The sequence below is a fragment of the Mirounga leonina genome, unplaced genomic scaffold, assembly GCF_011800145.1.
Source record: "Mirounga leonina isolate KUSES-001 unplaced genomic scaffold, KU_Mleo_1.0 Mir_94, whole genome shotgun sequence".
NCBI lineage: Eukaryota > Metazoa > Chordata > Mammalia > Carnivora > Phocidae > Mirounga > Mirounga leonina.
In genome coordinates, this window is record NW_023270855.1 from 4,558,498 (window position 1) to 4,583,343 (window position 24,846).

The window sequence follows — 24,846 nt, forward strand, 5'->3', positions numbered from 1 at the left end:
AGCATAATGTTTCAAGGTTTCTCCATATTGTAGCATGTCTCTGAATTCGTACCTTTTTATGGCCAAATAATATCCCATTCTATGAATACACCACATTTTATTTATGCATTCATCTCTTAATGGACATCTGGGTTGTTTCCACCTTTTGGCGAAAATGAATAATGCCGCTAAGAATATTCATGTGTAAGTTTTTGGGTGAACATGACATATGTTTTCATTTCTCCTGGGCGTATACCTAGATATGGAATTGCTGGGTCATATGAAAACTTTCTATCTATTTGATATGTTACTTAATGTATATCGTTTTATATTCCATATATAAAATACATTTGTATTATTAACATGGACATTGGATATCATTTATTAAATATAATTTATTATCATATTTAATTCTACTACTAATTATATTAAACTATTATATCTTTATTACTATTCTGTTATATTTATATTACACATTACAATACACATGATATATTATATTGTTGCATATGCTGCATTATTGTATTTATATTTATTATATTTTCACAGTTACATCCCTAATAATAAGAATGGTGCCTGGTACATAGGGGGTGTTCAAATTGTTCAGTTAAATAATTATCATCAACAATAATAATGATAACATTTTATTAGTCATCCATCCTAGGAAAAGGACAGATAAGTGGTCCCGAGAGCCCCCAGCCTCCACATGCCCCTGCCTATGAACAGCATTTCTGAATCTTTTCACCTACACACTCCCAGGTTTGGTGGTTGACAAAGGTGGTTGGTAAAGGCATATTTTACCTCTCATCTGACTCTGAAATCTGTTTCCCTTTTCACCTTGGCTTCCAGGAAGCTCATGACCATATTTCAGGTGCCAGGTGATTTGTACTCCTCGTTTCCCTCTTTTGGCTCAATTCCAAATGGCCCAGTTTGACCTTTCATCCTTCCTGGAGGCCTCTGCAGTTCACATGGCAGGAAGCTGGATAGACTCTCTACATCAGCAAAGGAAGGACTTTTCCCAGGAGACTTCAAAATTCTTGGCATTCTCGTGACTTTTGCTACCTCCACATTATCATTCACTACTATTTGTCTTTCCATTTATTCACTTTTTAAAATTCTTAAATACCTTCATTTCAAAAGGGAATTATAGACATAGTGATCATAAATAAAGAGAAATGCCTATAAACAAAAGGGAAGTAGAAATATGTGTGTATGTGTATGTGTGTATATATACACGAGTGTAGTGTATATATACATGTTCATATATACACTATATATATGAGATATGTATAATAAAAGTGAAAATTATTATAAACTATTACATCCTGGATGGCTAGTCTCAGGCCTATGTGTCTTTGTTTTAGGGGAAATTAAAAAATGTCAGAGAAATGGTACAGACACAGCTACACCACACTCAGACTTTCTCTTTGAATGCATCAGAATGAATCACAGAATGAAAGAAAATGAAATGGAGTTACTGTGAAACGTTTATGCACATCTGAAAAGGTATCCTTTCCTGAGACACTGTCATCACCTGCTGGAAGTTTTCCACAATCAAAATATAAGACTAAAATGTACAAAATGACATTTTGTACATTAAGACTAAAATGTACAAAATGACACCCCTCAGGTAGGTGCATCCTTGTGCAGCACACAACCTGCCCAACCGTCCATGGCAGCCTGGTGGGCCACTCATGCTATTTAATGAGCCTACACACACCTGGGACCCTGTCCCAAATACCCCCATCCTTTGGCAAATCTCTCAGCCATACAGGCAGCCCAAAGAGGAGGGAAGAGACCATGGCTTACTTACATGTGCTCTTGTGTTCCCTTCTTCGCTGCCTCCTCCGCCCCATTGTAGTCCGGGGGCTCATGGGGTGGGATCCACGGGGAAGGGTGCTGGGATTGGTGCAGGGAAAGGCATGATTCATGGTCGGCGAGGAAAAGGGAGTCGAGGACAAGGCTGGGGAGATGAGAGCACAGCCCCGTGAACCCCAGAAGGGTCCCCCACCCTGCCACACAGTGGGTGCCAGGCAACCACCCCACAGAAGAGAGACACTGGGACGCAGAGAGACACTGGGACGCCTTCCCCCTTTCACCTCAAACACTGGCTGTGTGACCTCAGACAGGTCTCGCCCGCTCTGGGCCTCAAAGACCGCGGGGTTTTCACAGATATGGTGAAACCCAGCTGCCAGGGATAGGGGCCCATCTCATCACTAATGTGCTAGGTAATGCTGGGCAGACTTCCTAATTTCTCGGAGTCTTGGTTTCCTCCCCTATGAAACATGCACAAGCCACAGTGAGGTGGACACATTACATCGGCTCTGGTCCTGGCCAGCAGGTGTGGCCCAGGTGGGCGTCCTGCAGTGGCCGGGCCGGGGGCTGTGACAGGAGAGCACGCAGGGGTCCCAGCGGTGTGGTTGATCACTCCTCTGCACCTTCACTGTGGCCCAAGGAAGAGGAGAGAGAAGTGCAGGCGTTAGAGACTGAGCGAGTCGGGACTCAGCACGGCCCCCTGGAGCCACGCTCCCATCTGCGAGATGAAGTGAGGAAAGCAGGACCAGACAGCCTGAGTTTCCCCCAAGCCAAGCCAAGCCAGGCATTCAGATGCTGCTTGCGTGTCCCGGACGCCCACTATGTGCCAGGCACTGTGCTCAGTGCTCAGCCAAGCAGCAACAGGGACGGGAGGGAAAGTAGCCCCGGCCTGAGACCCGGCGCATCAGCTTTGAGCAGTGCAGTTGGCAGAGGGCATAGGGCCCCTGCACCTTCAGGATCTGCAGTAGTGCTGTGGCCTGGGCAGCCTTGGCCACAGGGGCCAGGGGTCAAGCACCGGGGGCACTAGGGCTTGGCCGGTTCTGCCCCCCGCCCCCCGCGGGGCCCTCGGGGCAACCTATGCTCCAGGGCCCCTGTGGGGTTGGCCGAAGTTTGCTCAGACCTACGCTGCAGACAGGCTGCTCTGGCTTCCTCCCCTCCAAGCTTTCACACGGTTTCCGCCCAGATGAATTCTCTGCGCTCCTTCTCCATCCCCTTCCCGCGGGACCCAGAGATCCTGCCTCCCCCACCTGCCCCACCTGATCCTCCCAACCACCTGCCATGCAACACCTTCTCCCAGGCTCCCCAGGTCTCGTCTTAGCTCTTCCTTCAGCTTCGGGGCTTTTGAGGGGTCCAGGCTGGTGCAGCGTATCCATAGATGGATTGAGGGGCTTGGCCAGCCTGGGAGCCAGCTGCCTGGTCCCTGAGATAGGTCCCTTGGCCCCTCTGTGCCTCATTGTCATGATCTGTGTAATGGGACTAAGATAATGGCTGCCTCCTCGGATAATGGGAAGGATCTGGGTGAGTTAAGATGTAGGATGTGCCTCGAGCAGTGCCTGGCACCTAGCTGAGGCCACTTAATGGGGGCCAGGAAGACTGTCGCAGCCCTGTGCCCTCATAAGGCACTGTGCTTCTCTGAGCCTCAGTCGCCTCTGTCAAGTGGGGTAACAGCAAAACCGCCCTCACAGACTTGTCACGAGGATGAAAAGAGGTGACCCATGGGAAGCCCCAGCATTGAGCCCAGCTCACGGCAGGTGCGTTGTAAATGGTGCGAGAATGAGTCACTCGAGTTCAAGCCCCAAAGCCTCCTGTGGCAGGCCCTGGCTGTGGCTTGATGGGGCCTCTGCAGACCCCGGCAGAGATGTGTCTGCACAGAGCCACGGAGACGGACCGTCCCCAAGGCCTGTCTCCCACATTTTATTTGGGGGATATCTTTCTCTCCCAGATGATCAATTAGGCTTGCAAAGGATGGGGTGGACTGACTCCATCCTTGCCCATACACGGTGTCCCGAGGGCTGGAATTCACAGCCTGACCACCCAGACCACAGTCCTGGGCTGTGCTCTGTCCTCTACCTTGTTTGACCCCTCCCAAGGCTGCGCTCCCATCTACAGATGAGGCAACTGAGGCTCAGAGGCATAAAGCACCTGTTCAGCTGGGGCAGGGCTGGCATTTGTACCCAAAGCCCAAGGTTTGGAATGTTGGACGCACTTCCAGGCTCTGAGCGGGAAGCTGCCTCCTTGTGACCACCCTGCCCCGGGTTCGGCTCTGCCCTCTGGTCTCTTAGATCACCGGCTTCCTCTGCTCTTAGACTGCCTAGCCCCCAGCTCCCTGCTCTGGTCTGGGAGACCCCAACTCCTCAAAAGGTAGGGGGGGCCTTAGGCCTTCCTGATTCCCTGGCTGCCTCCTCTGGACCTGCTGAGGACCCCGGAGCTGAGCCCCAGATCTAAGCTCTGAGCATAGGACTGTCCTCTCCCTCGAGCTAGCCCTTATACTTCTATTAACTTAGCAAAGAGTGATGGCGCTAGCTCTGGGGCATCCACACCAGCAGACTGTCAACTCAAACATTCAGGCTGTTCCTCTGCCCCACCTCCCCACCCTCAGCTGCTGCACTTGACAATCTGAGCTTCCCAACAGGAATGGACATTTGTTCTAATACATTTTAGTCTGCCCAGGGCTTCGGTCCCAGGCCTCTGGGACCTCGTGCACCCCTCCCCATCAGCTGTCAGGTTTGGGTCCTGAGACCTTCCAAGGGGACCCACCTGCCTCTGAGGGCTTCAGGGGCCGCCGACTTTGGGGTGCAGGCAGGATCTCCAGCCGCACTCTCTCCACCACACTGGCCAGGAGCTTGGAGGCCTCAAGCAGCGAGCAGTGTTCCGTGCTGGTACCGTCGATGGACAGGATGTGGTCTCCAGCATGCAGGGCCCCACTCCTGGCCAGGCGGGAGAGTGAAGGGAGAGGCTGGTCCAGCCAGAGGGAGCTCTGGGCTGCCTCTCCCCCTGTATCCCTGCCCACTATGGTGGTGGCACCCAGTGTGTGCCTCACCTGTCCACCACGCTGGCCGGCTTGATGCGGTCAATGGTGATGACTGGCTTGTTCCGCTGGGAGCCAGTGGTGAGTGAGATCCCCAGGGCTGACCCAGGCATCTTGGTTATCTCCACCACCAAGGGCCCCGAAGCACTGGCCACCGTATCTGGCACAAGGAAGGACAGAAGGGTTTGAAATGCAAATACTGAGCACTTGCCTCCTAGCCTCACTCTGCTAGCTCGGTATTATCCTCACTGCTGGGGAGGGACTGTTGCACCCATTTTACAGATCAGAAAGCTGAGGCATGTGGAGGCAAAGGCCTTGTCCAAGTTCACACAAGTCCTCAGCAGCAGAGGCGGGACAGGGATTCGGCTCTGAGGGACTCTGACCCCAGGGCTCTGCCGGACGACACTAACATGCTCACAGTTTTGGAGAGCCTGCAGTTCGCCGGCCCCGAGCTGCATGTTCGCTACCACCTTTCTGCACTCAGAAACCACACCCCCAGGAACACACCTGGTGGCTTGAGAGCAAAACCTAGCTCTTTCTGCTCTTGCCCGCCCTCACCCCCCCAACCCCTGCCACCGGGTCCACATGTCAGCAAATCAGACCCCATTGACTTTCATCATTTCCTGAATGCGACCCTTCTGTACTTCCTCGGCAACCAGCCTGGTGGGGCCCCCATCACCTCTCTCTCCCCCAGCCTTTCCCTTCCCTCCCTCATTTTTTTTTCCCCAACAGCACTTACTGCCATCTGACAGCCTCTGTATTTGATTTATTCTGTTTACTGTCCCTCTCTCCCCACCAGACGGTGAGCTCCATTAGAACCGAGATCTCGTCTGTATCGTTCTCACCTGGTTCCCCAGGGCCTCCAACAGTCAACTGGCACATAGCGCTTACTGCCCAGAGAGGCTCAGAGAGGCTAGGTGACTGGCCCCAGGTCACACCGCCTTTGCAGTGGTGAGGATCTGTGCCCGCTACCCCCTCCCTCAAGCCCTGGGTCTCGTCCTGCCCCAACCCAAGTCCTCGGGCCCCCAACTCACCTGGGATGGCCACGTCGTACTCCACCTGGAAGAGCGCCTCGTGGCTGCATTGCCGTAGCGTGGCCAGGGCAGTGGCATGGCTGGCCCCGTGCAGCGGGATCCCGTCAACGCTGAGCAGCCTGTCCCCCACCTTCAAGGAGCCCTCCCTGCAGGGAAGGGCGCGGTCAGCCAGCCCGGCCCCGTGCGAGCACCAGCCACAGCCCTGGTGAGAGGCCGAGAGGCCGCTGGGAAAGGTGGGGTGGCAGGGGACGGAGAGGAGCAGGCAGTGGGTGAAGGAGGAAGGGGTGGCGCAGTGAAGGAGCGCATGGGGGAGGCTCTGGGGGAGCAGCTAAGTCAATGAAGCGGGGATGCAAACAGAGCTGGGACCAGCTCTGACATCTCCCACCCTGCTCGATGCTTAATACAGTCAGAGCCCCAGCTCAACCCAAGAATGTCTGCGTGGGGATGCCCCGGGGACACTGGGGACTGCCAGGGCCCAGAAAGGACAGCAGCCCTGCCAGGGCCACACAGCGCCAGGGGTGGGGCGGCCTGGAGGCTTCGCGCTGTCCATCTTGAGGTCCCTTCTCACTGGTTTCTCAGCAGCGAGTCTGGCCCGGTGACAAATGCGCCTGGGAACGAATTCGGCAGGGGCCCCCGGAGAAGGGCCAAGCAGGGGTTCACCTCGGTTTGGGTCAAATCCCCACCCTGGAATGCTTGTTCCAACAGGTGGCCAAAGCTATTCTGGGAGGTTCTATGAATAGCTCGTCACAGGGCCCCGTCCCAAGAACGGGTTTAGACTTCTGACGAGGCTGTTCCAGGCTTCTCTTAAAATGGCCAAGAATCTCCCACTGGGGAGGTCAGGGGGTCGGATGCTGGGAACTGGACATGTTCCTCTCCCACATTCTCTCCTTTTGGCCCTGTCCGCTCAGCCCAGGCAGCACCAGGCGGGATGGCACAGCCAGGACTCAGAGGCTGCAAGACAGAGGCCACGGTGGTACTGCTCACGGTGCCCCAAATCTCTCACGGTAACTCCTAGGAGCTGCAGAATCAGACCCATTCCACAGATGGGGGAAGAACAACATAACACCAAGGCTTGCTTCCCTCCCCACCCCTGAGACAGTAGGATGCCAGGGAGGAAAGAGCTTGGGGTCTCTCTCATTTGGGATGGAGTCCTGGTTCCACCAACAATTCTGAGTGACTCTGGGGCAACGGGCATCCTCTCTTTGGGCCTCAGTTTGCTCATCAGGAGAATGGGCACAATGGCTTCTGGTCTGCCTTCTTCACAGGGGATCTGGGCATAATCAGGGCAGGGAAAGGCTTCCTCCAGCTTCCTCCGGCTCAGGCTCACCTGTCAGCGGGGCCACCAGGCCGGACGTAGGTCAGGACAAGCGGGCGGGTCTTGTGTACATCTTCATGGGCACCCCCTGGACAGAATTCAACAGGAGGTGGCAGTCATCTACCCACTCTTTCCCTGACACCTAGAGGACCTGACTCAGCCCTAAGCAGGCTCCCTTCATTAAATCTGTTTGAGGACCTGTCCTTGCTATTCACAGGCCCTCTTATAAAATTCCAACTATAAATCCCCAGAGTGTGACAGAAAGTAGGGACATGACTGAAATCCTCTCTCTCTCTTAAATGGTTTGCTTCCCTTCCTATGACACCACCCTATTTTCCTTTTTGCCCTGGTTCCAAGGCAGCTCTAAACTTTATTCTCAATCTCACTCCCAGCAATCATGCACACTTCATTTCTTGGCAAATTTTTCCATTTAACATTTGACTTAATGGTCCTCACTTTTTAAAGTCAGAAGCAAGAAGCTATCTATCTATTAATCTATCTATCCATATAAAGCAAAACAGAACACACATGGAATAGGCAATAGCCTCCTTCCCTCCCCTTGACCCCAAGTGTGACTCTCTTACACTGACCTCTGAGGACAAAGCCAAAGCTATTGCCCTCCTTGTACAGGGAGACGTCCACTGTCTTTGTGATGATCCCTGGGTTGTTCTCAGGGGCTGGGGAGAAATGGAGGGCTCCTTTGAGTCCCTCAGTCACATCACCAAGCCACAGACATCCCCAAAGCTCATTCCGGGAGAGCTGGGTGACCAGTCACAGAGATTACAGGGAGGGTAAACTCCCCCCACCCCCACCCATTTACAGGTAGGACAAGTAAGACTTCAAGAGTTCTGCTGAACTCAGACTTGAGTCCGTGGCTATGGGCTCAGGCCAGGGTTGAATTCTAGTTATTCAAATCTTAAGACTTTAGACCAACTTTGAAAATTCAGACCTAGGCTAAACCCTAGGCCACTGTACTCAATGCAGGCTGGTAGGGTGGAGAGAGCAGTAGGACAGGGAACAATTTTTTTAGCCAACATTCCCCAAACCTTCCCCCCTGAAGGAAAAGCATCTGAGCACTAAATATACAAAATGACACTGGTTTATAAACAGGGCCCTGCCACCTCCTGGTGACAGCATACTGCAATTGTAGGCAAAGTCCCTAGGTGTGGCTTAGATGTTTGTGGCCAATCCTCAGGTCCCACCCACCCAGGTCCCCAGCTGGCATGGACCCCACCACCCAGGTGCTGGTGGGGAGATGGCTGTATCTACCCACGACTAAGGCAATGGAGAAAGTTCCCAGTCCAAGGGCACCCACCGGGCGGGGGCAGCTCATACTCCACCTCCAGCACCACGCGCTCGCCCACATTCTTGAGCAGGGTGATGATCTCATCATGGCGGAGCCTGGTCAGATGGATCCCATTCACTGACCGAATATAGTCGCCCACGTTCAGCAGGTCACTCCTGGGAGCAAGGAGGCCAGAGCACATGCATGGTGGCAAGTGCCAGCATCCACACCCGCTCTTCTGTTGAATCATTTTGATCTCTGAATCCCCATTTTACCGATGGGGAAGCTGTGGCTCAGAGAGGTCAGACATCATCCAGGGTCACACAGCGAGTTAGTAAGAGAGCGTGGGTTCTAACCTGGACCTGTCTGACACCCAGGCCTGGCATTTTCCCCTGCTGGGGTGTTACCCTCCTGATGAAGGCTCTGATCAGCCCCAAGGAGCCTGCAAGAGTGGCCAGATCATCTACCCCTTTGCTAGTTCCTAAAGCACTCACCCTGGCTTCTGACTACTAATCTGTTCTGTTCCACCGGACACTTACCAGCGCCTGCCCTGAACGAGGCCCAGAGAGGCTAACCCCTAGGTCTCATGGAATTCATGGTCTAAGGGAGCCACATAGGTAAGATGACAGGAAAATCCAGAGCAATGTGTCCAGAAGTGGCACCCAGGGCCGTGTGAGCAGAGCAGGGCAGCTGCCTTGCCCTGGGATGGGGGGCCTCCCAGAGGCAGTGTGGGTGTGGGTGGGGGTGAATAGGAGTCTGCCAGTGGGGAACAGGCCTTCCGAGAAGGTAACTGCACGTGCAAAGTTCTGGAGGGCCTGGCAAGAGTGGGATGCTGTGGCCAAGTCAGCCCCTTACGTAAAGGGAAGAGAAGCTGGGGCCTAGAATTACAGCCTCCACTGGACGCTTCCCTCCGAGAAGCACTTGGGTGCTCCTAGAAACACCCACCTAATCGCTTTGCCTACAGCCCTGGTCCATTTTCCACTGGCCCCTGGCCCTTTCCTACTGCCCCACCAAGCCCCCTCCTCACCTGGCGGCGAGCCCCCCCGGTCTCAGGTTGGAGACCCTGGGCTTCCCATCTTTGTCGGTGCCACCGGAGATGGTCAGGCCCAGCGTGCTGCCTTCCTTCTTGATCAGCTCCACCATGGTGACCCCGCGGAACTCCTCTGTCAACAGATGGGGGGTGAGCAGGCAGCATGGGGCAATTCCGGACCCCCAGCTCCAATACAACTGAGACCAACACTTGGTAAATGGGGCACCTGGCCACAAAATGCTGAGTAAGATCATCTCCCTTTTACACCAGAGGATCAGTGAAGTTAAGTGACTGGTCTAAGGTCACAGAGCGAGTTAGCAGCAGAGCCAATGCCGTCTGACCCCGACTCTGAGCTCTCCGTGCCTCCCGGACAGACAAGGAGGAAGGAGAGGAGGCTCCTTACCTGGAATGCTCTGTCTGCGGCATGCCAGGGCCACGTCCGTCCCTCCCGCATCCTTGCCTCCTTTGGAGTAAGGCCCATCGTCTGCAGGCAAGAAAGAGAAAAAGCCCCGAGTTGCACTTTCATTTCAGTGCAGGAGAACCCTTTCAGCCTTGGAATCTTCTGGTTCGCCAATGTGGCCTGGAAGAGGGGGTTCCTTCTGCCACCAGCTCCACCAAGTCTCCGCTGGCGCATCCTCATGGCTCCCCCCTCCCCCGCCACCTCCCCCACCAGAGGCTCCATCTCTGCCCTTGGGCTGAATAACCTTCTGAACAGCGATGATATACAGGGAGCTTCACAGCTGTTCTGTGGGTAACCATCTCCGCAACGTAATTATGGGCAGGATTATTCCACCGTACAAATAAAGGAGCTCAGGATCCCAGCAGGACTACTCAGGCCCCCAGGCACACAGCTGGGGAGTTGTGCAATTTGAATTAGAATGCAGGTCTGCGGACTCCACTGCCTGGGGCGTGCTTGCATGCCCGCTGGGACAGGCAGCTCTCTCACGCACGGGTCCCACCGCACATGTGAGACAGGGCCCACCGTGAGCGAACTCAATCTTGAACGGACCCAGTTAGTGCTTCTTCTTGAGGACTGAACTTTAGAGTTTACAATTCATATTCTCAGACATTCTAGGCAGCCAGAGATAAGTCTGTCTCCTTTAGTTTTAATTCTAGAAAACACTCTCCTATTATTTCTTTAAGTGTTGTTTCCTTCCCTCTCTTACGAAACGCTTAATGGATATTCCTTGGGACTTTGCATTTTTCTCTCCCACGACCCATCACCTCTCTCTATCACATTTCCTACTTCTGTCTCTCTTGGGGATGTCTCATTTGCAGTAACATTAGCCTTTTTAATGCTTGGAGAAGTTTGTCACAGATTTCAAACATAAGGAAAATAGACTAGTACAACGCAGAGGTTCTCAAAGGAGGGTCCCTAGCCCAGCATCATCTGGGCACTTGTCAGAAATGCAAATTCTTGGGCCCCACCTAGGACGGAGTAAATTAGAAACTTGGAGGGTGGGGTTCAGCAATCTGCAGGTGCGTATGTTTTAGTGTTTTACCCTAACTTATATTTTCATCTATTTTTAAAATCTTATAGACATTAAAATTAATTCTTTGTGGTGTGCTTTTCTCTGGGTTTTGGGAAATGTGTCCTGACCACCACCACAGTCAGGATTTAGAACATTTCCATCGCCCCCAAAATTCTCCCTTGCTGCCCCTCTGTAGACAGTCCCTGCCTCACCCCCACCCTCAACTACCAATGGTCTGTTTTCTCTCTAAATAATTCTGGCTTCCCTAGAATGCCATATAAATAGAATCATAGTGTGTGGGCTTTGGAGTCTAGTTTCTTTCATTTAGCATCATCATTTGAGATTCACACATGTTTTTTCATGGATCAGTAGTCTGTTCCACTTTATTGCTGACTGGTGTTCAATTGCAGGGATGATGTACTGTGTGCTTAGCCATTCACCTGTTGAAAGACATTTCCACTCTTTCCAGTGTGGGGTGATTTCATAGGAAGCCGTAATAAATATCTGCATACAAGTGTTTGTTTCAACATCACATTCCATTCCACTAGGTAAATATCCAGGAATGGGATTCTGGGTCATATGGTAAGGAAGAGGTTAACTTTGTAAGAAACTGCCCATCTGGTTTTCAAAGTGGCTGCAACATAGAGGGGAGCATGTCCCCCAGTAATGGATGAATGCTTCACATTCTCGCCAGCATTTGGCAATATTAGTTAGGGTTTTTTTTTAATTCTAGACATTCTAATAGATATATAGAAGTTTCTTATTGTGGCTTTTTTTAAGATTTTTTTTAAGATTTTATTTATTTATTTGACAGAGAGACAAAGTGAGAAAAGGAACACAAGCAGGGAGAGTGGGAGAGGGAGAAGCAGGCTTCCCTCTGAGCAGGGAGCCCGATGCGGGGCTCGATCCCAGGACTGTGGGATCATGACCTGAGCCGAAGGCAGATGCCTAATGAATGAGCCACCCAGGCGCCCCAAGATTTTTTTTTTAAGTAAACTCTACACCCAGCATGGGGCTGGAACTCACAACCCTGAGATCAAGAGTCACATGCTCCACCGACTAAGCCAGCCAGGCGTCCCTCTTATTGTGGTTTTAAATGTGCACTTGCCTAATGACTAATGATGTCGTATGCTTCTCCTTATTTGCCATCCATACATATCTTCATTGGTGAAGTGTCTATCCAAAGTTTTTGTCCATTTTTAAGTTGGGTTGTTTTCTTGTTATCAAATTTTTATATATTCTGGATACAAGTCCTTTGTCAGATACAATAATCTGTGTTTGGCAAAGGTGACTGTTCACACTGAAGTTTGAGAACCACTGGTATAATGAGTCCTATTTACCCAACATCTAGTTTTAACAATTATTAACACTGTCATATTTATTCCATATATTTTATCTATGTTGAAATATTTTGTTTTATTTATTACATTTATTATTTTTTAGAGATTTATTTATTTATTTGCTAGAGTGTGTGTGTGTGTGTGTGTGTGTGTTTGTGTGACCAGGAGAGAGGGGCAGAAGGAGAGGTAGAGAGAGTCTCAAGCAGACTCTGAGCTAAGCACAGAGCCCAAGGCAGGGCTCCATCTCATACCCTGAGATCATGACCTGAGTTGAAACCAAGAGTTGGTCGCTTGACCCACTGAGCCACTCAGGCTCCCCTCTATGTTGAAATACTTTAAAACAAACCCCAGACATGATGAAATTACACCTCTAAATATTTCAGTATGCATTAAAAAAAATAGGAACATATTTCTTATCCAACAAAAATACCATTATCACACCTTATAAAATTAAAATGATTCCTTAATTATTAATTTAATACCCACTCCATATTCAAATCTTCCCAATTCCAATGAGCTTTTAATTTCAACGAGTACATTTTTGGTTTTGGAAAGCTTTGTTTGTTCCTTTTGCTTATATTCTCATTCTGCTTTCATATGCTGTTCTGTCCTTTTCTATTGTGCCTTTTATGTCTCTAATAATTTTAAATCTTTTCAATGTTCATCTGTTACTCAGTCTTCTATTATCTCAGACTCTTGAGGGCTGTTTCTGCTGTCTGGGACATCTGATGACTCTCCCTCCCAGGGAACTATTTCCTCATGTGTTTGGTAATTGTTAGATTGTGAGCTCATCTTTAGTGGGGCTTTATCTGTGGGAATCTTAACCAACTGAGCCACCCAGGCGCCCTATCTGTGGGAATCTTATTCAGCCTGGTTGCGAGCAGGTCCCTCCAGGGTCCAGAGAGCATTTGCAATTCCTTCCCCTCAGTGTCTGCCAAGGCATCATTACCAACACCTTGGCTCAGGGATTCTGGAACCAGGGGCGTAGTGTGAATTACAACCTTCGACAGAACCAAGGGGCACATCTCAGGTCACAAATTCTCAAAAGGAGACCACCCAAGACCTAGTTGAGACAGACAGGCTCTCTCTTTGGTAGATGCACGGATATTTTCTAAATCCCCACTTTCACTGAGAGTATATCTTTTTAAAGGTCCTGGCTTTCTGCTGGGGTGTAAGTTCCAACTGGGGAAAGTATAAGGGGCATCATCTCCTGTATCCTTAAGGTATTAAAACCCAAGCCCTTGGTTAGAGACCAGCTAACACCCTCATTCCTGCTACCACCCCAAAAGGGAAGCCTCAGCGTCAGCCTACACTCATCCTACCATTTTTCAGTTTTCTCTTTGTTTTTTGATGAGAAATGTATAGAATTTATAGATCAATCTGGACAGGTGACATCTTTACAATACTGGGTCTTCCAATCAATGAACATGGTCTATTCTTTCATTTATTTTTGTCTTCTTTAATCTCTGCCAAGAATATTATGTATTTTCATGGGCAAAGATCTTGTACATCTTTCTTTAACTATATTTCTAGATATTTGAAGTTTTTTTTTTTAAAGATTTTATTTATTTATTTGAGAGAGAGAGAATGAGAGACAGAGAGCATGAGAAGGAGGAAGGTCAGAGGGAGAAGCAGACTCCCCGCTGAGCAGGGAGCCCGATGCGGGACTCAATCCTGGGACTCCAGGATCACGACCTGAGCCGAAGGCAGTCGCTTAACCAACTGAGCCACCCAGGCGCCCTGAAGTTTTTTTTTAATAAAGATTTTATTTATTTATTTGACAGAGAGAGACACAGCAAGAGAGGCAACGCAAGCAGAGGGAATGGGAGAGGGAGAAGCAGGCTTCCCACAGAGCAGGGAGCCCGATGTGGGACTCAATCCCAGGACCCTGGGATCGTGACCTGAGCCGAAGGCAGACGCTTAACGACTGAGCCACCCAGGCGCCCTGATATTTGAAGTGTTTTAATGCTATTGTAAATTGGATTGTTTTTCAAATTTAATTTTCTAATCATTTGTTGCTGGCATATAATAATACAGTTAATTTTGTATTCTGACCTTTAAAATCCCCATATTAATTCTAATCATTTATCTGTAGGTTCTTCAGGATTTTCTGTCATCTGTGAAAAATGACAATTTTATTTCTTACTTTCTAAACTTCATACTTTTTATTTTTGTTATTTGCCTTTTTGCACCGGCAAGACATCCAGTACAAAATTGATAGAAGTGGTTATACAGACCATGCTTATCTCCTCTCCAGCTCACCCTCTTCATTTCCTGTGAATTCATCTGTGCATCTCAAAGGAGTTTGAAGCTGGAAGGTTTCAGGTTACCTGCTCTGTGAGAATGCCAGAGCCCCTGCCTCCCCTCAGCACCTCCTTGTCTTAGGCACCATGCATATTCTGGATTCTCCTGAATGCCCTGACAGGTAAGGGGAAGGGGGCTCATGCGTCATGCACCAACCAACCACACTATCCCCTTCTATCTCCTTCACTTCTCACAGTGGCCCTGGGAGGAGGCAGATGCTACCACCGTCACTTCCACTTGACAGAGGAGAAAACTTGTGACTCAGAGGGGCAAAGTCCTTAGCCAAGGCAGCTTCTGCAAAAAGCCAGGACCCGACCCCAGGCCCCTTGCCCATGCCACCCCATGTTCCAGACTCTCTGGACCAGTTTATTTTTTTCACACTCCTTCTCCAGGTCCTTTCTCAGCACAGGACTGAGCTGAGCAAAGACAAGTGACAAACCATCAGGCTGGCAGGTTCTCCCGTGCTGCCCCAGGGGGCCACCCCTCCTGCACCAGGTATGCTCCTTGGCCTTCCACAGCTTCCTTGAGCCTCACTTGAGCCTGCACATGCCCCCGCCTGTTCTGGAAGAAGAACTCTCCAGCTGCCCTCATCCCTGCAGCTCTACCCTAGCCCAGTGTAAAGATGATGGGCTCAGGGTTCAGCCCAGCCCGAGGGCAGACCCTGGCTCAGCTCTTCACCAGCTGTGGGAAGGCCACTCCTCTCCCCAAGTCTCTGGCCATGGCGAGACCTAACTCGCAGGACCTATCTTCCTTCCTCGGTGGAGGCATGAGGAAGCAGGGCTGGAGAGGAAGCAGGGCTGGAGAGGAAGCAGGGCTGAAGAGGAATCAGTCCCAGCCAGGGGCAGAAGCTGAGTATCCCATCCCAGCCAGGTCCTTTTCAGGAGAGAGAGGATCAGATTGGATTTCAGTGGGGGGTGGAGTCAGCCTGGGTCAAGGTCAGGGCTCAGCTTGAGGTCAGGGTCAGGGCTCAGTCAGAATCAGGGACAGGGTTCAAACTACAGCAGGTTTCTCGACCTCTGCACTACTGACATCTTTTTTGCTAGATAATTCCACGTCGTGGGGGGGGGGGGGGGGGCTCTCTTCTGCATTGCAGGATGGTCAGCAGCATCCCTGCCCTCTAACCACTAGATGCCAGTAGCACCCCACCGCATCATGACAACCAAACATAACTCCACACACCGCCAAACATCCCCTAGGGGAGCAATATTTCTCCACCCGACCCCCCGCCTTGACAATCACTGCTCTAGAGTCTGGGTGGGGCCCAGGCTGGGACTGGGTCAGGTTTGGCATGAGGTCAGGATCATGGCCCAGCCAGGATCTCAGGAAGATGAGACCCTTCACCACCTGCAGCTCTAACCACTGAGAAACCACCCAGCTCCCCCAGCACTCTGCTTCTGCAGACCAAGGCTAGGCTCCCTTTGCTTTCCAGAAGGTAGTTAATAACAAATCAGACAGCAGTTAAGCCCAGAATCATTTCCAGGGCCCCTGGAGTTGGGCCCCCAGCAGCTTCGCTCACTAGCCCCCCTCCACCTTGTCCCCCAGGCCCCTTATTCACACCAGCCACCAATTCAGGCAACACGCCATTAAGTATAATGCCTCCCATTACGGTTCCCTAATTTGCACTTCATTTAGATTCAACAAGATGTTAGCTAATAAAATTAAAAAGACTGGGTTCTATCAGCTATGTGACAGCGAACATCTCTGGTATTTCACGTGGGCAATTCTGGAATTAAAATTTGTCTTATCCCCTGCAAATGAGATTCTGCCACTGGAAAATCCCTCTCTCCTGGGCTGTCCTGGGAAGACCAGAGATAAGCTTGCCGGCTCCAGGTTTGAGTCTGGAGAGGGGGGAGGGGGAAGATTATCTCCTAAGGAGAGGACAAGAAAGCAGAGGGTCAAGTTCACCAAATTCAGAGCAGTAGGATCCCAAAGAATGGAGCATGAAACAACAGTGAGTTAAATGTGGTGTTTGGAACCCAGATATTAAAAACAAAAAAATCCAGAAACCTAGAGTGAGGAACAGTGGGATCCCCAAATGTGGACCCCCAGAGCCTGCAGGATGTTGGCTCTGAAAGACAGGACCCATGTCCAGGGTGTCTCTGAGGTGTCCTCCACATTTGGCTTCCAGACTGCCTCTCCTCCCCATCTACACCTCAATATTCGGATTTTGCTCCACGGAAGTGCACGGTGCTGAATTGGGCTGCAATGACTCCACTGGGTCAGAAGTGTCCGGTGTGCTCATCTCAACACTGAGTGACCCCAACTCCCTCCTTTCTACAGTTTGTTGCTGGCTTTGGGGGCAGGCTGTGAGCATCTCTTTTCCTGGCCGTCAGGCAGGCTGACTGTGTGCTGTAAACCAGAATTCATACAACTGCGTGCAGACAAAGAGCCGGAGTGCAGAGAGAAATAGGGAGTGGAGAGAGTCCTCTCTAGGGAAGGCACGTGCATTTTAGTGTGCGGCTTTGATGAGCTCTCTTGGAGACTGAGGCCACTCGGGACAGCTAATTGCTAGATAAGAGGCTTCTGGATATCCAAGACCCCCTACCATATTCAGGAAGGCACCCTATGAGGAATGCTACCCTGTTTGCAGATGCCTGTTCACCAACACTGCCCCACTTTCATGAGCATCCCAGGGAGGGGGGAAACTGAGGCAGCATTCAAACCAAGAATCAAGGCAGGGCCGGAATTTCCAATTGGCTGTATGATTTGAGTCTCTATTTCTCCATCCATAAAATAGGGGTGTATCCCCCCCACTGCAGGCTCCAGCCAGCCCAGGCTTGAGAATTTGAGGGAATTATTTTATTTATAGAAAACCCCATGGGGGTTCAGACCCCAGTCCTCCTCCCTCACAGAACCTGCTCGCTCTCTCCCCTCTGTCTCTTTTTTGCTCTGGGACTTGGTAATTATATGCTTAGAGATGAAGGCTTTTCAAAAACATCTTTCCCACCAATTTTCAGCTGGAAACGTGCATAAAAACAGAGATATTTTTATCCGCGTGTTTCTTTTCTCCCCGTCTCCTCCTTCCAGCAATGGGCAATTATGAGCTTTTGCCTTCAGTCAATCCGTCCTGTAAGAACCCGCTTCCGAGGGAAATGCATTTCCACAGCAATGCCAGCCTGGCCCGGCAGATGCGGGCTGGCCCTTCGTCGATGCGGGCTGGCCCTTCGTCGGGGGAGCCGAAGGGAGCGAGGCAGTGCTGAGAACACAGGGTACACCTGGTCCCCCGCCCCACACTGCAGCCAGGGGTGGGCGGCTGCCTTTCTTTTTTATTTTATTTCTCTTGAAAGCTTTGCTAATTTGCCTTCATTATCCCCGTCTCTCTGGGGCCCCAGGAAGCTATTGAGCTTTGACAAAGGGAAAAGGAAGTCTGCCCCTGGCCAGGCTGCCTTTGCCAGGATCCTGCCTCAGCAAGAGAGGGGCACGGGAGGGCGGGGCCACAGACTCAGCAGTGACTGAGCCCAGCTCTCTGGGCCTCAAGGAGGCAGCATTCCGCATCTTGGGGGGGCGGGGGGTGGTACTAAGAAAACGAAGGCCCAGAGGCTCAACCTGAGAAGAAGAGGAAATGACTGAAGGGAGGGCCAGCCACCAGCAGGGCCAGCCCAGCCCCACGCTGAGGAGAAGAAGGGGGCTCCTGGGTCCACCCTTCACAACTGTCCCCAGTGGCCCACGGCCACCTCCGGGGGCAGCAGCTGCTCGCTGTGCCGGCACACCCCCAAAGGATCTGCCAGTCCCAGCTTGGTTGTTCCACCTCGGCAGGCATTGCGGGGGGGAAAAGGAAGGATGGACTTTGGACTTAGGCCAGCTTCAGATTCTGATTCTAAACCTTGCTGCCCACTGGCTAGGGATCCAGGACAAGTCACTTCTCTCTGAGCCTCAGGCTTCTCCTCCGCACAGTGCGAGGGCTCACCTCCTGGGGCGGTGTGAGGAATTAGTGGGATCATGGGGTATACACAGAAGCCATGAAACTCAGGAGTTCTCTCCCTGCCCCCATCGCTGACCTTGTTAGAAAGGTTTTCGTAGATTAATAATGGTAACAACTCCTTCTGATTAAGCGCTGGGTGTTGTGCTAGGTGCTTCATAAGCACTGTCTCGTTTCATCCTCACTACCTTCTGCGATGGTATGATCAGTATTCCCATTTTACAGAGGGGCAAACCGAGGCACACAAAGGTTAACTGACTTCCAATGGTAAGGAGCAGGGTCGAGATTTGAACCCAAGCCATGTTCTATGACCTTTAAAATGATTACCACTTTATCCTCACGATACTCCTATGTAGTGGGTGCCATTATCATCCCCATGTGATAGATGAGGAAACGGAGGCACAGAGAGGTCAAGGGAACTTCCCAGCGTCACACAACTCCTAAATGGCAGAGCCATGGGCCCCCTCCAGCCTCCTCCTCCCACGCCATGACAGTCCTGGGGAGACTCCGCCGTCATGCCTATGGCTCTGAGATCCCTGCACTCCAGGCAACAGCCCAGCTCCTTTGGGCACTGCCCACAGAAGGACGCCCCTCAGGCCATTGCAGGCTAGACCAGGGCAGATAGCTGGATGGAGACACATCCGGTACAGGCTGACCTCGGAGTGACAGCCCCGATCCCTGATCCCCACAGCTGACAAGTCTCTCCAGAGGCTGCCTCCCACGGAGAGAGAAGCAAGGAAAGATCAACTTGGCAACAGCATGACCCCTCCTTCTGTTCAATGCATGTTTTTAAGGGAAGCAAGAAATATACCAAGAGATTTTAAAAGTAGATGCCCGATTCACTTGCTGCCAAGGATTGAGAAAAAAGAACATGAAAAAGGAGCGCCAGGCCCACACTTTCCATGCACTAACTCATTTAACTCTGCCGAAAACGTCGGGAGAGAAGCTTGCCGACTTCCTCATTTTATAGATGCAGGGACTGAGGCCCAGAGAGGTCACTCAGCTGGTGAGCTGCAGAGGAAGGACTGGAGTCCAGATCTTTCTGGCCTCCCAGCAAGCCACATCCTTACCCCTCGGCTGTGCGCTCGCCCTCTAAACACAAGGCTAAGGGACCCCAAAGGAGTGGCACCAGGGAAGCCAGGGCCAGACTCCAGGAGGCCCCGAGGTCAAGCACCCAGAGGCTGGGCACAGCAGAGTACCAGGGGCCGTGGGCATGATCTGAAGAGCCTGCCAGCCCACTATCCCCCCTCCATGAGGTGTGTGGGACGCCTGGCACTGGGCCCTGAAGCCACGCTCAGGCTGACATCCCTGCCATGGCCCTAGAGCCCACGGTGACCCCAACATCATGTGGGATGAGGGTGCAGGCTCGAGTCAGGCCTTGGCCTTCTGCCTCTTCTGGGCCGAGGCTCTCCCGCCTCACCCTGAAACCAGCAATATTGAGGAGCATGACCTTAAAACTGGGTCATCAATGGAACCGTTTTATTTCCTGACGGTGGCTGCCTGGGGCAGTAAAAAGATTCATTTCACTCTGTGAAGAATAAAAGCAAAAGTTCTCACCACAATTGACAGTCCCTCGGCCTCCCTGACATCACCTCCTAACACTCTCCCCTTCGCCAGCTCCATTCCAGTTCCCTGGTCTTCCTACTGTTCCCCACACCAGACTTGTGCCCACCCCAGGGTCTTTGCATTGGCTATTCCCTCTGCCCAGAAGGCTCTTCCCCAGGATTCACAAATTCCCTCCCTCACGTCCTTCAGGAATTTGTGGAAATGTCATCTTCTCAGGAAGGTCCTCCCCAATAAACTTGTTGCACAACCTCCCCCCCACACACACACATACCTCTAGCACCTCTCAAACCCTCCTTTCCTGCTTTATCTTTTTCATGAACTCAACACTATGTAACAGACCTCACTTTTTAAAAAAATGTCATGATCTCATTTACTATCCGCCTCTGCCCACTGGGTTTCAGGTCCAGAAGGCTGGGTTACGTCTGTCTGCTCACTACCATGTCCAGCATGGAAAGCGTGGCATACGGTAAGTACTCAGTAAATAATATGGAATTCAATTCCTACTTACAGAGTAGGAGGATGGGGATCAAAGAGGTGAAATAAGTTGTTCAAGGTCACAAAATCAGGAAGAGGCAGAGCCAGGATGCAAAGCTGGACCTCCCTGGTTCCACACTGCGGCCTCTGTGATCAAGGGCCTGGGGTTTCCCCGTGGCCACAGCCCCTGCTGTGGGGTAGGAGGTCAGGCCTGCCTGACGATCTAGGCAGTTATGGTAAGAGTCCCTCAGAGGATGGGCGGCCCAGGCCACAGTGGAAGGACTACCCTCCCCTACCCCCGTGACATGCATACACAGCCTGTCTGAGCCTTCCCAGGACCTGGCTGGGCGGCCGGTGCTCACTGAGGCCCAGTAGGCCCTGAGAACAAAGACCACTTTGTGGCAGGGAGGCAGAGAGTGAACACTGAGGGGCTGGGGGTGGAGCTTCCTGCCAAAATCTCTATTCAGGCCTACTGTGCACCCAAGCCTGGTCACATCCCTTTCCGCAGGGGCTTAGGGTTAGTGGGTGGTGAACAAGGCTCCCAGAAGCAAGACAGGACATGTGCAGGCAGGAGTCCATCAGGGGCAGAGAAAGGGCACTGAGCAGTGCGTTTCACAGACCCCAACCCCAAGCCTGGCTCTCACTGAGGAGCTCTGCAAGGGGCCTGACTTCTCGGGGCCTCAGCCTTCCCTGCAAAATGTGGAGAGTGTATGGAGTGGCCACCTGTTGGCTGCTCTTGTCCCCCTTGCTCTTGTACCCCCCACCCCCAGGCCTGGCTGGTCAATCAGAGGCCTAGTGATCAGGTCAGGGGTGAGCATGTGATCCAAGTTGGGCCAACAAAAAGTGGCCCTGGGATGTTTACTGGAACAATTGGAAACAGGTTCTCTTTCCTTAGAGATGACTGACCTGGTTGACCTTAAACTCAAGAGTTATAGGGCCCTCTGGGCACCTCAAAGAGAGAAGTGAGTCTGCATGAAAATGAAGCTTACCTAAAGAGAAGCAGAGACCCAGAGTCCTAATGAGGTTAACTGAGCACCTGGATCCCACTGTGCCTAAGCTCCATCTTTGGACTTTTCTTAAAAAAAAAAAAGTCTCAGTGCTGACATCAACTATGGCAGATGTAATCATGAGGTTCTGTGGCCTGGGGAGGAGACTAGGGTGAGGACTGCAGTGGTGAGGGTGGGCGTCAAGTAAGTCAACAGAGAGAGAAAAAGCCAGGGAGATGAAGAAGGGCCTTGAACGCCAAGACAAGGAGCTGTGTGGGACACCTGGGTGGCTCAGTCAGTTAGGCGTCTGCCTTCGGCTCAGGTCATGATTCCAGGGTCCTGGGATCGAGCCCCACATCGGGCTCCTTGCTCAGCGGGGAGCCTGCTTCTCCCTCTGCCTGCCACTCCCCCTGCTTGTGCTCTCTCTCTCTCTCTCTGACAAATAAATAAATTAAATCTTTAAAACAAAAAAAAGACAAGGAGCTGTGATCAGATTTGAGTTTTAGCAAGCTCCCTCCCAGAGCAGCATGGGGAGGTGGGGTGGAGGCTAGAAGGCCAAGGAAGAGACTGGGGCAAAGGTCCAGGCAGGCAATGCTGAGGTCTGAACCCAGGTGGAGGCCATAGGCCCATGAGGTGGGGGAAGACACCTCCCCGGTAGTCCTCCAGAGGAAGTCTCCAGGGCACTACTGACCTTGTGGCTCTGACCACTGCAGGACAAGGTCACCCCACTAACCTGAGCCTTAGGTCGAGAGAACAGATAAATCCAGGCCAGGAAGGCAGTGCCCCCATTAATAGTGTAGTCCCCAGGAGGGAGCAGGGGCAGACTACATGGGGTCAAATCCCAGCTTTGCTACTTCTGGCTGTGTGGCCTTGGACAAGTCACTTAACACCTCCATGCCTCAGTTTCCCCAGCTGTGAAATGGAGAGAAGAATAGTACCAAACTCACAGTATTGTGAACATTAAGTGAGAAAATGCACAGAAAGAGCTTAGAACAGAGCCTGGCACAAAGTCAGATCTCAACAGCTGTCAGCTACTATTATTATCTGTGTTATTATCTGGGGACCTGGGGGTGGCCCTGTCTCTGCCCCTGGCCATGGGTGTGGAGTGGGAGACTAAGTTCACTGGGCTATAAAAGTCATCTGGGTGCCAGTCCTGGCTTGGCCGCTTCACCGTAGCTGTGGGGCCTTGGGTGGGCAACGCCCCCCAACCCCCGGAGCCTGTTTCTTCATCTGTCCATTGGGACCACAGCCCCTGCCCTTGGAACTGTTTCAAAGAGGTACCATCAAAAGTATGTTGAGTGTGGGAAGGGATCAACAGGGGTAGCGCCAGCGTGACCTGCTGGTGGCTCTTGATAAGCTGGGGGAGGGGGGAGCAAGGGAGGAAGGCAGCCCAGCAGGATGAGGCTGGAGAGACAGGCAGCCAGCCAGATGGATGGAGCAACCACGTTTGCTCCAGAGCCCCTCCCGCGGGGCCAACCCTGGGCCCACCTAGGAACGGGGCTGCTGGAGGTCTCCTGCCGCATGCATTCCCACCGCCCCCGGGCTCACCAGCCAGACGCTGGGCCAGGGCTTCTGCCGTCTGCTAGCCGGTCCAGCCTCCCGCCTGCTACAGAAGCCCACCGCCCCCCACCCCGCCCCAGCCTGAGCTCGGCCTTTGCCCTCACATCGCTGCGCAGGGAGCTCACTCCCACCAGCTCATTCCCATGCGGAGGCAGGACGCGCCTCCCTGAGGCACCTCGGAGGGGCTGAGCGCTGCCCTCTGCAACCCCAGACCTGCCTGCTGCCCCTGCCGCACGGGACAGGGGACAGCCTGGTGGGCTCAGTGTCCAGCCGCAGGACTGCAGGACGGCAGCCAGGGTCAGACAGAGAGTCCTCTCGTGCGCCCACCCAGCTTGCTCAGGGGTCGCGGCCCTGCACTCTCTCCAGGCTTGGGGTCTCTGGGGAGTAGCCGTCCCAGTTTCCTCCCTGGGAGCAGGAGCTCCAGAGGGTTCAGCCCCATCACTCTGCCTCCAGGTCCCCAAGACTTACCCTCCTCTCCAGGGGTCTCCCGGCTGAGCCCACACAGCATGTCCGCTATTGTCTCCTCGGCTGCCCACCAACTCCCAAGGGAGCCACGCTGCTCAGCCCTCCCTCACCCTCCCTCACCCTCCCCCAGGGAGGGGCTGTGGGAGGGAAGCTCACAGCTCCCACTGGCTGGGCACCGAGTCCACCCACTGCAGCGGGCGGCTCTCTGCTTAAAGGGGACACGGCCACTGTGTGGCTGGCTCTCGGAAGTCATCCTACACACCCCCCCCATGCCCACAGTCTGAGTCTCGGTGGGGAGCTCAGAAGAGGGCACGCCCGGGTCCTCTTGCTGGGTCCCCAGGCAGACAGACCCCGGGGGGCCAGTTCTGCTCCTAACTGGCCCTGGGACTTTGGTAAGTGACTGCTCTCCCCAGGCCTCAGTTTTTCCATCTAGAAAAGAGGAACAGTGTCTTCCAAACTTTTTTTTTTTAAGTAGCAGATTCCAACAGAATCTTGCACAGAATGCCAGAACATGAGCCAGATAAAGTACAGCCATATGCCAGAGAGCGTCTGCAGGTCTCAGGTTAGAAGCCCCTGAGCTCAGAGTCCCCTGGGGCTCTTCCGCTGACATTCCAACTACCTCCTCCCGGCCTCAGTTTCCTTTTCTGTCAGGTGGGGAGTGGGGAGGATAAGCCCAAAGCCTGCCACATGGAGCATCCCCCAGCCTTTGGGGAACACTGAGCAAGATGGGCAGAGGATCTGCCTGCCTTGGGCTTGACGGGCAGGGGCAGCTGGTCACAACTCCAGCCCCAGCTGGGCCTCAGCCCTGCACACTCCTGGATTCCTCCACGCCAGCTCAGGACTGACCCTGACAACCCCGATGGACACACAAGGCCCCTCCTCCAGCTGTCCAGCTGCTTGTGCTCCCCATCCCACCAGTGTGTGTGGGCACCAGCTGAGGGCCGGGCACCACGTAGGTGCTGGGAAGAAGGGTGGGTAAGAGCCACACAGGGTCAATAGCCCATACACCTGACTATACGTCCCCTCCTGCTGAATACAGGCAGAGCAAGACAGATGAGGTCCTAGCTCCCGTGGAGTGCTTGGATACATGGGAACAAGTGGGGTTCAAATTTGTTCCGTGTTCTGCAGTGAATGAAAATGTACAGCACTGTGGTTAGGGACTGGGTGCCCTTCTAGGTTCCCTCTTGTTGCCTACTTTCCAAGGGTGCCTGCTTCTTTGGGTGACTTCACATATGTCCCGGGGGCAGGCTCCAGGTTCCAGGCAAAGTTGTTGG

The 24,846-nt window shown here is 52.5% G+C and overlaps 1 protein-coding gene across 3 annotated transcripts in view; it reads right to left on the reverse strand.

Annotated features, from left to right (window-relative positions):
* The window catches only part of GRIP2 (glutamate receptor interacting protein 2), a 42,673-nt gene extending 19,015 nt beyond the window's left edge, over window positions 1-23,658 (reverse strand). For 2 of the 3 annotated variants that reach the window (XM_034996861.1, XM_034996863.1), the window contains exons 1-11: window positions 23,576-23,658; window positions 9,890-9,970; window positions 9,484-9,619; window positions 8,487-8,632; window positions 7,762-7,848; window positions 7,184-7,259; window positions 5,857-6,002; window positions 4,835-4,982; window positions 4,552-4,721; window positions 2,297-2,422; window positions 1,793-1,942 (exon numbers count right to left, since the gene is read on the reverse strand). In XM_034996861.1, the coding sequence (XP_034852752.1) occupies window positions 1,793-1,942; window positions 2,297-2,422; window positions 4,552-4,721; window positions 4,835-4,982; window positions 5,857-6,002; window positions 7,184-7,259; window positions 7,762-7,848; window positions 8,487-8,632; window positions 9,484-9,619; window positions 9,890-9,970; window positions 23,576-23,615 (1,306 nt within the window). In that variant the 5' untranslated portion in view covers window positions 23,616-23,658. The remainder of the gene's footprint in view (window positions 1-1,792; window positions 1,943-2,296; window positions 2,423-4,551; window positions 4,722-4,834; window positions 4,983-5,856; window positions 6,003-7,183; window positions 7,260-7,761; window positions 7,849-8,486; window positions 8,633-9,483; window positions 9,620-9,889; window positions 9,971-23,575) is intronic. The other variant, XM_034996862.1, reaches the window with a different exon arrangement.
* Window positions 23,659-24,846: the final 1,188 nt, after the last annotated feature.